We start from the raw sequence: 12,933 nt of genomic DNA, 5'->3' as shown, positions 1-12,933 counted from the left end.
CAGGCTCCAGTCCACCCTTACACCGGTGAGAGCCCCCATCAGGCTCCAGTCCACCCGGCTGGGAGAGCAGTCGTATCACAAAGGACGATCATCACCAGGCAGTGGGGACTGTCAGCGAGTCAGCTCCGGGACAAGCTGTACGTTCGCGCTTCACCGGTTGCCATACTCGCCTTGCCGTGTGTGGTGTGCCGCCTTCAGCCCGGCCTCCACCTGTCGTCATCTCTGAACCGCCCCGCCCCATTTCGACATCTCTTCCCCGCCTCCAGCTCTCGGCCTGGCACAGGGCCCTGCGACAGCCGGGGCCTGGGAGAACCCATTCATTCAACAACTGGGGGGTTTACTGAGCGACTTCGGGTGCAAAGCCCAGTGCCCGGCGCTGGAGCCGAGGAGCGCCGGGTCCTCAAGGAGGCACGACCCGAGTCTGTGCCAGGCGCCCGCGGGCCTCCCTGGTGGTGAGGTGGCCTCCACCCGCAGGTCGCAACAGTTTCCCGGACGGGCTCGCGGGCCGCGCCAGGGGATGCCCGTCCCAGACCGGCTCCGCCTCACGCCAACCACGAGATCCCGCGGGAACAGAGCTCTCGAGGCCCAGGCCGCCCGACTGCGAGCGGCCGTCTCGGGATTCGCGGCGTGCGCTCGAGCGCGGATCTAACAGCGTCAGTCGGCGGTTTGACCTTGAAGACCTGACATCGCCCCACACGCTATCCGGCCCGCAGCTCCCGCAACTCCACAGGCGCCAATAAGCTGCCCAAACCCGGCCTCTTTCGCTCCCAGGCGGCTCTCTCTCTTCCTGTAGCCAATCGGATACCGACGTGATGCGGGCCAATGGCCGCGGCCAAAGTAGCCAGAGCGGTTTAGCCTATCAAAGTTCAGTCTTAAGTTTCTCCCGCCCCCCCCAAAGTCGGAGGCGGGCTAATCTTAGATATCGGCCAATCAGTGGCCAATAAACAAGAAGCCTGCAGGATCAAAGGGGAAGGGGCGGGATCTAAGAAGTAGCAACGCCTCCGGGGGGAGAAATGACAGGTGACTTCACTAATACCACGGACAAATTTTTTCTACGTAGGAAAGGGGGTGGGGCTAACTTAGAGGCTGCACCAATGGCTGGCTGGGGGCGTGGCCGCGGAGGCTAAGCGGGAGCCGGAGGCCCCGGACTCTCTGGGCCGCGCCTGAGGCAGACGCGACGGGGCCGGGGGGCGGCGGCAGCAGCGGCGGCGGGGGTGGGCGCCGCGGCTGGCCCGGGTGGATGGAGTTGGAGGGGCGGGGTGCCGGCGGTGTGGCGGGGGGGCCGGCGGCTGGACCGGGGCGGAGCCCCGGGGAGTCGGCGCTGCTAGACGGGTGGCTGCAGCGGGGCGTGGGCCGGGGGGCCGGCAGCGGGGAGGCCGGGGCCTGCAGGCCCCCAGTACGGCAGGATCCAGACTCCGGCCCGGACTACGAGACGCTGCCTGCTGGAGCCACTGTCACCACGCACATGGTGGCGGGCGCCGTGGCAGGGATCCTGGAGCATTGCGTGATGTACCCTATCGACTGCGTCAAGGTGAGACCTGGACCGGGCTCCGAACCCGACCTGGGGCTGACCCGACCCCTGGGTCCAGTGCGGAGCCAGGATCCCGGCTGAGTGCCATTGCTGACATGGGTATCTTCCTGGTTCCCGCTATCACCGCATGATTCGAACCGATACACCATGCAAGCAAGGTCCCGGCTGGGAGTCGATCCCAGTCAGAAACCAGGACCCATTTCTAACCGACAGTGAGATCTGAATCGGGACCCTGGATCGAAAATCTGTCAGCCAAAGCCCTGGATCCCAGCTGGGACTAAACAGGAATAGGGTGGGATGGGGTATCCCGAAACGCAGGTAAGTGCTACCAACTCGATTAAGGTAAAGCCAACTGGCTTGAATCAGACCTTGAATAAACTCTTAATGGCTGAGATGTTCTCTGGGCGAGTGCTTTTACTAGCTCCTTGTGTCTTTCTTTAAAAGTGATGAGGCAGGAACCTGAATCTGGGCTCTCTCAGCTAGATCTGGGATTTCCATATTAAACCCTACAGCATGAGTGATTGGAAATCACTGGGCGTGAGTTCAGAGTTCCAGACTGGAAATGATGTGGGAAAGACCGTATTCAGGAAAAGGTTTCGGTTTCTCTGCTCGGCGAACATGATACCCCACCTATTTCCTGAGCCTGAAAACTAAGCTGGGAATAGGACTGTGTATCTGTGGGGAGTACATCGACCCCAAACAGGACAGATAGAACTGATACTGTATTTCTTTGGCCACCTAAAGGTGACAGAAAAGGAAAAGTTGCCTGGAAGGGAAGGGAGAGTACTGGAAAGTAGAAGTGAGTGCGAAGACAGTGGAATGGGATCAACTCGAGTGTACAATTTGTATGAAACTAATTTCGTTCAGAACTGATCAGGCTGATTAATGGATACAGAAGTCAGGTCCTTCTGAAAAATCTGGGCGAAGAGGGGGACAGGTTTGTGTTCTTTACAGTCCTCATTCTTGTGTACCAGGAAAGGTACTAACCACTAAAAGTGAGAATTAAATTGAATGAGAAGTAAACATGAGGGAACTGTTGAAATAACATGACTGAGATTGGCACCTTTTTTTACATGTTAAGGGTAATAGTCAAATTATCCTGGAATGCTCTTTGATGCATGTTTCCTCCTTAAACTAGAAAAATGTTATCTATTCAAAAGGAGGAGAGTATCACCTTGGGAAATGCAAAGTAGGTCTCTTTTTCCCCCTGGTTCTAGTACTGGTTCCTGTTTTCATTCATAATGTGGGTGAGGAAAAGGAGAAAGTGCTCTTTAAGCTTTGTGGATGACATTGAGTTGGCCGGAGTATTCTAGCTTATTGTAAGGTAACTTCTAACAAGGGACATTGACAACAGGTAAATGTGCTTGACCGAAATGGACATTAGAACTTTAAGTGTTTAGTCAATTGGGAGAAATAAACAGTAACATCCACAGAGAGATAAGGTGTAAGAGGATGCTTAATGCTCTATTAATATTGAAATGGAAAATGAATAAAATAAAGATTCAGACTTTTATGTAAGAGACTCTAGGTTGAATGACTGAATTCGTAATGCTGTCTATCCAAAAGCTAACATGATCTAACTGCACAGTAACCTCACTACATAGACTGTGAGTACAGTTCAGGGTTTGAAGTGCTACGTTTCAGGATGGGTATCAAATGAAAAGCAGAACAGGGAAAGCGATGAAAATATTTAATGGCTTGAAAAATGCAATGTAATAATATGACTGACATATCTATTACTACAATTTATTAATCTAAGTGTTGCTGTCTTTACTGTAGTCACCTTGGGAGGTTGTCTTATTCCTATCCTTATTCCATATATTTTACATAGTGATGTTGCTGAATGCGTTTTTACAAATTCCTCTGTTAGAAATGCCTCTAGAGTATTTGGGTGTGTATCTTTAAAGGGGGAAAATCTTTTTCTTGTGATAAGATGGAATTGATTTTTTAGTAACTGAGACCATTCAAAATCAAATCTGGTTAATAAATTGGCAGATGAAAATGGGGACTAGTGCTTAGGGTCAGAGATAAGGTGGGACTGGAAAGCAAGGAGACTGATTTCCTCCTGAGGCCTATAAGGGAACACTTCTGAAACAGGAGTTCTAGAAATGTTTTGAATAAGTGAAGCATCGCTAGAATATGTCAGTTTTAGCCTCCCAAGGTTAGAACAGTTCTGAGAACAGTTCTTATTCATTTATATAAGCTTTGGAATTTTTGTTTTTTAAAAAATTACTCAGACTACATTACAGTTATGCCTTGGAGCCCTCCCAACATTAAAGAAATAATTATTTGGTCTGGAAGAAAAATGCTCAAGAGTCTTCAGAAGCACAAAAACTTATTGCAGAAGAATCATTTTCATTTGCCATTAATGGTGGGATTTAATTGACTGTAGTGAAGAACTGGGTTATACTGGTAGGATTTAGTGTCAGTAAGTGTGTTAAACACTGTTGTATAGACATGAAAGTGAAATTCAAATCCTTCCTTCAGAAAGGGCTTCCCAGTTTACTAGTCCCGGGGAGCTATTCTTCCTCTTTTACCATAAACGGATGGTGGAGAAGAAGAGGACCCCAGCCCTACCCCAGGACTGGAGGCAGGTATCCATGTTGGAGCCTAAAGGGCATCCACAGCAGTGTTCGCAAATGAAAGCTGGCATTGCCTCTGAGCACGCAATTCTGTGCACCTCCAGGCACTTATCAGGGTCAAGTTGACTTAAAATATCCTTGTGAGGGACCATGGGAAGTCAGCATAGCCTTGGTAAATTCAGTCATCTATTTCCAGGGTCGTTAATGGGAGGTTTGTGAGCCCAGATAAATCCCAATTTCCTTTTCTGGGCCTCAGAGGCAAGCTCCAGACTTTATCTATAGGGACAAGGCTCTGTAACCCAAAGCAGCCAGAACTCTTCTCAGAATCATCTGGCTAAGTACCTACCTGTCACCAGGGTGCTGCTTTTTAGCCCTGTAATGGGGAAGCAGATATCTACTTACGTTATAAGTGAAAGAGGGAAAGAACAGAGGGAGGTAAGTCTTTTCCAGACTCCACATGGAAATGGTCATCTATATACCAGCGAAGGTTAGGAAATGGAAACAATGGTTTTGCTCTTCCATGTAATAAGAAGTATTCAATAAATGGAAGTTGTTCTTGTGTGCCAAGCACTACCTGAAGTTCCTTATATACATTTATTTGTTTAATCCTTGAAACAACTTCATGAAGTGGACACCATTTTCATTATTTTACAGATGAAGGAAAGGAGGCTTAGAGAGCAGTTAAGTAACTTGCCCAAGGTCACATAGTTTAAGTGACAGAGTCATGATTTGAACCCAGTCTACTCCCAGGTCTCCATTACAGCCTACTAAAAGCAGATTTCAAGAGCCAAGCAAGGCACAGAATTTCATAATGGAGCTTGTCCCTGAACACATGACCTTCACATTAATAGCTGATCATGTAATCTATTGTCGACAGAGAAACTTTAACATGAAAACAAAAAATACAGTAAAACCTACAAAAGCCGGAACCTGTGTAAGGTGGAAACCCGTCAGAAGGAAAACGCTAATAGAGAGCAATAGAAAAGTGTTAACACTGCACCCGGTCAAAGGCAGAAAGCTTGCAAGACCCAGAAAACAAGGCAGTCCCGTCGAGTTCCAGCTCTCACAGGTTTCACGGTACATAATTAAACCTCATTTGTTAGTGGTTAGGGACCAGTTAGTTGCATGTGTGTATTTGTGAAATGACTTATAAACAGACAGTGCTGCCATGGTTTGTGAATTCTAAGATAGGAACTAATATCTCTGAGAATCAAATTTTAATACAATACAAAGGCTTATATTGATAGCATGTTATAAGTTATCAATGGCTTTTACAGGCACTGTGTCTTTTAATCCACACAACAGCTTTTTGAGCCAGCCATTCTTAACCTCATGTTCCCCCCTCACCCAAATTTCAAAGAAACCTATGAAAGCACACAATTAACCCATCAGGCCCAGTTTATCTATTAGTAGTCATATCCAGCAAAGACCAGTAGTCTCTCTGCACAACTCTGATGGATTTTATACCCCCCAGATAATGTGAAAGATGAGTAAGGACACCCTTTATTGGAAATCCATGGGATTTGTTTGTTTGTTTTGAGAAATGGAAAAGAATGTGTCAAATTGTAGTAAGTGATCTTGTGCCTTTCTGATTGAACTTCCAGTAATTTACCTTCTAAGCTTCTAGTTCTTTGTTGGTAGCAGGAGGAAAAAACTCCAGAGGAATGTGGACTGCCTGTGGCTAACCAAGACCTGTTAATCTAGTTAGTTTCTTTTCTCCCATGCTCTTAAGAAAAGGCATTACTCCTGGATTCCAGTTGGCCACCAGGAAGACTTAAATTTCAAAATCCAGGCTGAATCCAATGATTGGAATGAAGCAAGAATTTAAGCTGTGGTTGGGCATCAAATATTGGCTCCCTAATGGCTCTACTTGTTTCCTCTCTAAACTGATGGGACACAGCTGTGTAACAAAAGATTCATGCCTTCAGCAAACAAATTTTGAGCGCCTACTCCGCGAGCCACTGGACTTTGATTTTATATTAACCGTTTGTCTCTGTGCTACTTTAACCTTGAAATGGATCAATAGACAGAGGTCTTCAATTTCCCAAATTTTCAACAGGCTTTGTCTAGAAACTTCATACAGTGTATCTACCATGCACTTTTGTTCAAATCATTGAATCTTCCAGATCCCGAAGATTATGTGTATCGAGACTGATTGTATTTGCTGATGGCAGTTTTTTAATTTGGTCAGCTAAGGTTAGAAATCTGGAAGTCTCTTCAGTTTTAGAGACTAGGTTGGTTTCCAGCTAGACACTCCCAGCTTCATAGTTTCAGGGGAAATTGTCTTTCCCAGTATACTAAAGCAGCATCTATTAGGAGTGCTACTTCTGCCAAGATTCTAACTTGCAGACCCAGCTGCCAATGCCACATGGTCTGAGAAAGTATCAAAGGATGACCCATCATCTCATTAGTCAGTGTACTATGTGGTCAGGAAGACAGTCCAGGATCGGTCTTCAGAAATAAAGCACAAAGTGTGCTGTAGACAATCAGTATATATTTTGAATTTGGAGTCCATTTGTAAAGAACTCCTAGCCTGAGTTTATTAAAGGACAAAAGCAACTTCTGAAACACATGCTTGATGTTTGCTGCTGGGGTTGAATCATTTTGGAGTTCAGGGATACCTACTAAATGGTGCTGTTCTCAGGGGAGTAGCGGTGTTCTACCCTTAGGGTCACTAGATAACTAGAAAAAGAAAGGTCCAAGGTTTGGAAAGATTGGATATAGATTTGGAAAGAACTAAAATTGTATGCCAAGTACCACTCCTGTATGGTTCCATGTACAAGGTCTGAGGTCTGCCCAGTGCCCAAATCCTAAGTGTTGAGGTTGGGCAAGAAATTAGCATCACTGACATTGCTCTTCTTGCTGTAATTTCAGACCCGGATGCAGAGCCTACAGCCTGACCCAGCCGCTCGCTATCGCAATGTGTTGGAGGCCCTCTGGAGGATTATAAGAACGGAGGGCCTGTGGAGGCCCATGCGGGGGCTGAATGTCACAGCAACAGGCGCAGGGCCTGCCCACGCCCTCTATTTTGCCTGCTACGAAAAGTTAAAAAAGACATTGAGTGATGTAATCCACCCTGGGGGCAATAGCCATATTGCCAATGGTATTGAGCCTTCCTGTGCTGGTTCCCCTACTTTCCCAACTCTGGGTTTTTGCTGCTGTCAATGCTTTCCAGTCTCAGCATGGTTTGGATCTGAAGCTTTGGGCTGGGGTAGGCCACATTTTAGGGGAGGGACCTCCAAACCCGATGTTCTCAGGCAATGGGCTGCTTCAACCCCACCCCTCTTTCGGGGCATCGGAACAAAGGGTTACAGTATCCTCCCTTACCTACCAGCTCGTCTCTTTGGTCTCATCTTCTCCTCGGCATCAACTTCTAATGCCCTGGTAATATGGAGACACGTGCTGAACAACCATCGTTGTATATCCCTTGATAGCTGGGTGGTCCTCCTCAGGGCAGGATCTGAGGTGATCCAGCTGCCCAAGGAAGACAATCATGGAGCCCCAGTTCTTCACCTCACCTTTTCAGGATCCCAACTGAACCAGAGGCAGTTTGTGTCACTGAGGACATGAGAAGGCCTCAACAAGTGAATGAGGGTGGGGACAAAGGACTTCTATACGGAGAAGCCAGAGGGTTCAAGGTTGTGTGGAAGTAAGGGAAGGGATAGCAGCCTAGCGCTTTCAGGATTGTCTGGAAACCAAATTGAGTGTGGAAAAAGTGAGGGATAGAGTAGTTCGGGAACTAAAGGAAAGGTCTAGACGGACAGATGTTAGGATTTGGAGAGAGGTTGGGCAGTATAGGGAAGGTGAGAGTCTTTAGTAGAGATCTGACCCCCTAACCCTCATGTTCTCCTTTACATTAACACGCCCACACTGGGGGTGGTTGACGTGCTGGTGTCCCTTGGCAGCTGTCTGCCTGCTTCCTCTCTGGGGCATGAACTGCATTTGTTCTCAGTACTATCTTTATTGATAAAATCTGGGCTGTTTTCTTTGACTCTTCCTGACCTTCCTTTCATAGATATGGAATGTACACTGGTGACCTTACTCGGTTGGTGGGAACAAATATCTTCATTTCTTGGAACAGGAGTTTAGGACCAGTGGATTTCCATGTTGGACTGGCTGTTGACATTCCCTCTCTGCTGTGCTTTAGCACAGCTATGCCCATTCACTCCGGGGGGCCTCGGTGCATCAGTCACCCTCTCCTGGCCTCACATGTGGCAGTTGTTTTCTCATTTGCAGGTGCAGCTGGGTGTGTGGCAACGTTACTTCACGATGCAGCCATGAATCCAGCGGAAGGTAATGATTACTCAACGTTTCCCTCTGTAGGCAGCTGCATTTGTGTCTGGGCTTTTCCTTCTGGTTTGCATAAGAAAGCTGAGGAGAACCCCATCAGTTCTGGTGGGAAATCCTGCCCATGTTACTTTGTTTTACCACTAGAGGGCGGACCCTCCGTGTCATGGGTCCTTTGGAGGAGTCCCTTGTATAGGAAGCATATTCATTGGGATTTAATTCATCTTTGGACCTCTGGTGCTTCAGTGGTTAAGAGCTTTGCTGCTAACCAAAAGGTCAGCAGTTCAAATCCACCAACCACTCCTTGGAAGCCCTGTGGGGCAGTTCTGCTGTGTTGTGTGGGATTGCTATGAATTAGAATCGACTCAATGGTGGTGGACTTTTTTTTTTTTTCATCTTTGAGGTTTCCTTGGAGAAAGATATTACTCTCTTAGGTGTTCCTGGGCCTTCTTGGAAGTCCCCTTTATAGTGGATTTGATCTCTTCTGAAAGTTCGGCAGGGTTATTTCATTTTTCTTCAAAGAAGTGAGGATGGATTTTGAGGTTTTAGATCATTGCCTTTTTTTACTGGAATGAATATAGTTGAATAGAAATAAAGGAGAAAATTAATTTTAGAGCTCTGTCCCTGCATTTCTGCCTGGATCTTGGTTTTCCGGTTGGAAGGTCTAGAGAATGAGGTACCCAAAAAAACCCACAAATATGGGGAGCATAGCATAGTCGCCATGTTGCTTATACTCCACTTCTTTACCTAATAGACAAGGCCATGGGGTGAAAAGGGCCAGAGCTAAACTCAGGCCATGTTATCGTCTTGAGGGCATGGGAGATGTTTGGAAACTAAAGCCAAATTCTTTTTGACTAAGAAGCTTATTTTCTCTGTGGTAGCACTTCTCGTTTCTCTCCTCTGGGAGAGTATCCATCGTTAAGAGTTAGGTATTCTTGCTACCCAAGAGGAAACCCTGGTGGCGTAGCAGTTACGTGCTACGGCTGCTAACCATAAGGGTCGGCAGTTCGAATCCACCAGGCGCTCCTTGGAAACTCTATGGGGCAGTTCTACTCTGTCCTATAGGGTCGCCGTGAGTCGGAATCGACTCGACGGCACTGGGTTTGGTTTGGTTTTTTAGTACCCAAGAATTAGGATTGTTAGAGTTGTATGCTTATTAATGTTGACTGCCACTGAGACGTTTCTTGTCTTGGGAGGCATGAAAGTATAAAATAATAATAGGTACTTATTTCAGGGAATACTCTGGAATCTAAACAATAGATATTTTTCTGTGTTAATTAGCTAGTTTTCAAGAAATCCTTCTAGAAGCAGGTCCTTTTTTCTTTTTAGCTCTTTACCAACCTTCTATTTACCCTGCCCTTCAAAAAAGGGAAACCTTAACTCACCAGGTTGACTGGCAGCTCACTCATATTTCTTTTTTCTCTCTCCATTCCACTGGCTGATCTGCTGGCTTGGGACTGAATCTGGATACTGTCTTACCGATTGGTTGCTATCGCTGTTTCCTTACCCCTGGTTGATGGCACCTCCAGTGGTCAAGCAGAGAATGCAGATGTACAATTCACCATACCACCGGGTGACAGACTGTGTACGGGCAGTGTGGCAGAACGAAGGGGCTGGAGCCTTTTACCGCAGCTACACCACCCAGCTGACCATGAACGTTCCCTTCCAAGCCATCCACTTCATGACCTACGAATTCCTGCAGGAGCACTTTAACCCCCAGAGACGGTACAACCCCAGCTCCCATGTCCTCTCCGGAGCCTGTGCAGGAGCTGTAGCTGCTGCTGCCACAACCCCACTGGACGTTTGCAAGACACTGCTCAATACCCAGGAGTCCCTGGCTTTGAACTCAAACATTACAGGACACATCACAGGCATGGCTAGTGCCTTCAGGACGGTATATCAAGTAGGTGGAGTGACTGCCTACTTCCGAGGGGTGCAGGCTAGAGTAATTTACCAGATCCCCTCCACAGCCATCGCTTGGTCTGTGTATGAGTTCTTCAAATACCTAATCACTAAACGGCAAGAAGAGTGGAGGGCAGGCAAGTGAAGTAGCACTGAATAAAGCCAGGGGTTGAGACAACACTGCTGTGCCCTGCCACTCTAGCACATTCTCCTGCCTTGAGTGGAGTTGGAAGAAAGGTAGAGGGCTCTCCCCAGGCTGTTGGTGTTTTGGCTCACACCAGTTCCTGCCAACCTCCATTGCCACCACCTTTCCTTCCAGGCCCTAAGCAAGTGCAGCAAAACACACTGCAGCACCTTTGACAGCCTCTCTCGATCTGGGCCTGGTGACCTGCTGTAGACTGTTATAGAGGGATAAGCAGCTCATTCTCCTGGTTCCTAATAAAAAGCGTTTAAATTAAATGGTCTCGTTGGATGTGTCTTGCCAAAGGGGAAGTAAAATGCTGTCAGCTGTCCTTGATTCTGCTTTAATCAAGGGACCCAAAGGGGGAAAGTTTATTGAGTGCTTGTAGTTTTTGTTTTGGCTGATTTTGATGATGATTTAAGGCTTTGGGGGCACTGTTCCCCTTGTTTAAGTTGTAGGCTCCAAGGAATCTCCCTGATGGCAGGAACAATAGGCCTTGGACAGATCTTAGCTAAGCAGGTGCCCTTGATCCCCACTGTTGCGTCTTCCCTACGGCAGTGGCACAGAACAAGATGTCAGAAGCTCTTTCTGCTGTTAATTCCCAGCTCTGCCTGCAGGCAGCAGTTTCCACGGAGGAACTTTGTTTTCTAATGTAGTTGCAAAACTAATAACTCAGTGAAGCTGCAAGTCCTGAGGAATATGTGGTAAATAATAATAAAATGCCTTCTATTTGATTTTAAGGATTTGCAAAGTAATAAACATGGTCTCGCTTGGTTCTCACAAAACCTGTGAAGTAGGCAGTGCAGGTGTCTATTTTACAAGCAAGGAAGCACTGAGGCTATGACTTGCCTAAGATCTCAGTAAATGGCAGAACTGGGACCCCAACCCAGATCTTTTTTTTTTATTGTAACAAATTATTTGCCTTTTCAACATTCTTCACATGTATAATTCAGTGAAATTAGTTACATTTATCATGTTCAACCGTGACCATTATTCATTTCCAAATTTTCCCATCACCCTTAACAGAAACTCAGTGTCCCCTAAGCCGTGAGTCCCTCTTTTCCCCTCCCTCCCACCTGCCTCCCCATTGCCATTAATAAACTTTGCCCAACCCAGATCTTTTGACTCCAGAAGTGAATCTAATTTTGCCTTCCTGCAGAAATGAAATGAGCGAACACCATGTGTTGGAGGAGCTCCCTGCCCAAAGACCACTTAGGCTCTGCTTGGAGACTTAACAGAGCTTTCACTGTGCTTTGTGGGCCAATCTGTTCCTTTTTTCAATATCACCAGCTACTAGAAGGTTCTTCAGTACATAGAATGAAATCCACCCCTCTAAACTTCCATCTGTCCTTGTTATGTCTTCTGTCATTTAGCCACTCAGTAACTATTGTTTCTATGTGTCAGGCACTGGTGTTGGGGATACAATGATAAAACAATCCCAGTCCTCAAGGAGCTTACTGTCTGGAGAGAAAGATACGTGTAAAGAGACAGCTGCACAATAAAATGACGAGAGAGATGATGTAAGCCTAGGATACTCTTGGAGGACACAGGATACCTAGTTTAGCCTTGAGTGACTGGGGTAGGCTTTTGGAGGAAGTGACCTCTGAGGTGACTCCTGAAGGACAAATAAGACACAAGCTAGATGTAGAAGGGAGGGCAAAGACCTGAAGGTAAGAGAGAATAAGGAGTGTTTGGGGTTTGGCGTGAAAGTGGTACCAAAGGTCTGACACAGCCTGGGCAAGGCATGCAGCCGGAGAGCTAATCAGGGGCTGGGACTTAAAAGCAATACTAAGGAGTTTAGAGTTTATCCTGAAGGCAATGCAGAAGCATTACAGGCAGTCCCAGGATTATGAATGAATCCTGTTCCTAAATCTGTCTTTAAGTCGAATTTGTATGTAAGTCGGAACAGTTAGGTAGAGGTCATATCTAATGTCAGTTAGTCAGTGTTTGTCTTACTATATAGCATATTCTGTACCTTTCTATGCATAAAAAACATTAAAGAAATACTTCCAGATACACTAGAACATCTTTAACATAATAATAATAATGGTTTGATGTATGGTACAAAGTAGCCCCTGTAATTACAGTATGTACCTTGAATTTTTAATAAAGCACGGTTTACAGGGGTTGTATGTAAGTCTGACGCTTGTAACCCAGGGACTGTCTGTGCAGGGTTTTAAGCAAAGGCGTGGTATGATCAGATTTACAGTTTAAACAGAACACTCAGGCTTTCTGAGGAAAGAATTAGAGGAGCAAGACTGGGCAGGTGGGCAGACTAGTTAGGAGGCTGTTATGGTAATCCAGGCAAGACTGCATGGTGGTCTGAACCCAGGGAGGGGAGGGAGACTGACAGAAGCACCACCTGGAGTGACGTTAGGGTTGTAGAAGCAACAGGATTTGGTTAGAAAATAAATCTTGTCCTTCCATCTGACAGCCCTTCAGATATCTAT

General features: G+C 46.6%; 1 protein-coding gene across 1 annotated transcript; it reads left to right on the top strand.

Annotated features, from left to right (window-relative positions):
• Positions 1 to 1,240: 1,240 nt before the first annotated feature.
• On the top strand, positions 1,241 to 10,921 carry SLC25A28 (solute carrier family 25 member 28). Its single transcript, XM_049855691.1, has 4 exons — positions 1,241 to 1,531; positions 6,988 to 7,216; positions 8,350 to 8,406; positions 9,930 to 10,921. The coding sequence occupies exons 1-4, from the start codon at positions 1,241 to 1,243 to the stop codon at positions 10,445 to 10,447; spliced, it is 1,095 nt and encodes a 364-aa protein (XP_049711648.1). The 3' UTR covers positions 10,448 to 10,921.
• Positions 10,922 to 12,933: the final 2,012 nt, after the last annotated feature.

The sequence above is a fragment of the Elephas maximus genome, chromosome 16 (genome assembly GCF_024166365.1).
Source record: "Elephas maximus indicus isolate mEleMax1 chromosome 16, mEleMax1 primary haplotype, whole genome shotgun sequence".
In the NCBI taxonomy this organism is placed as follows: Eukaryota; Metazoa; Chordata; class Mammalia; order Proboscidea; family Elephantidae; genus Elephas; species Elephas maximus.
Note: the sequence above shows the minus strand (reverse complement) of the source record. Positions and strands in the feature narration are given on the sequence as shown.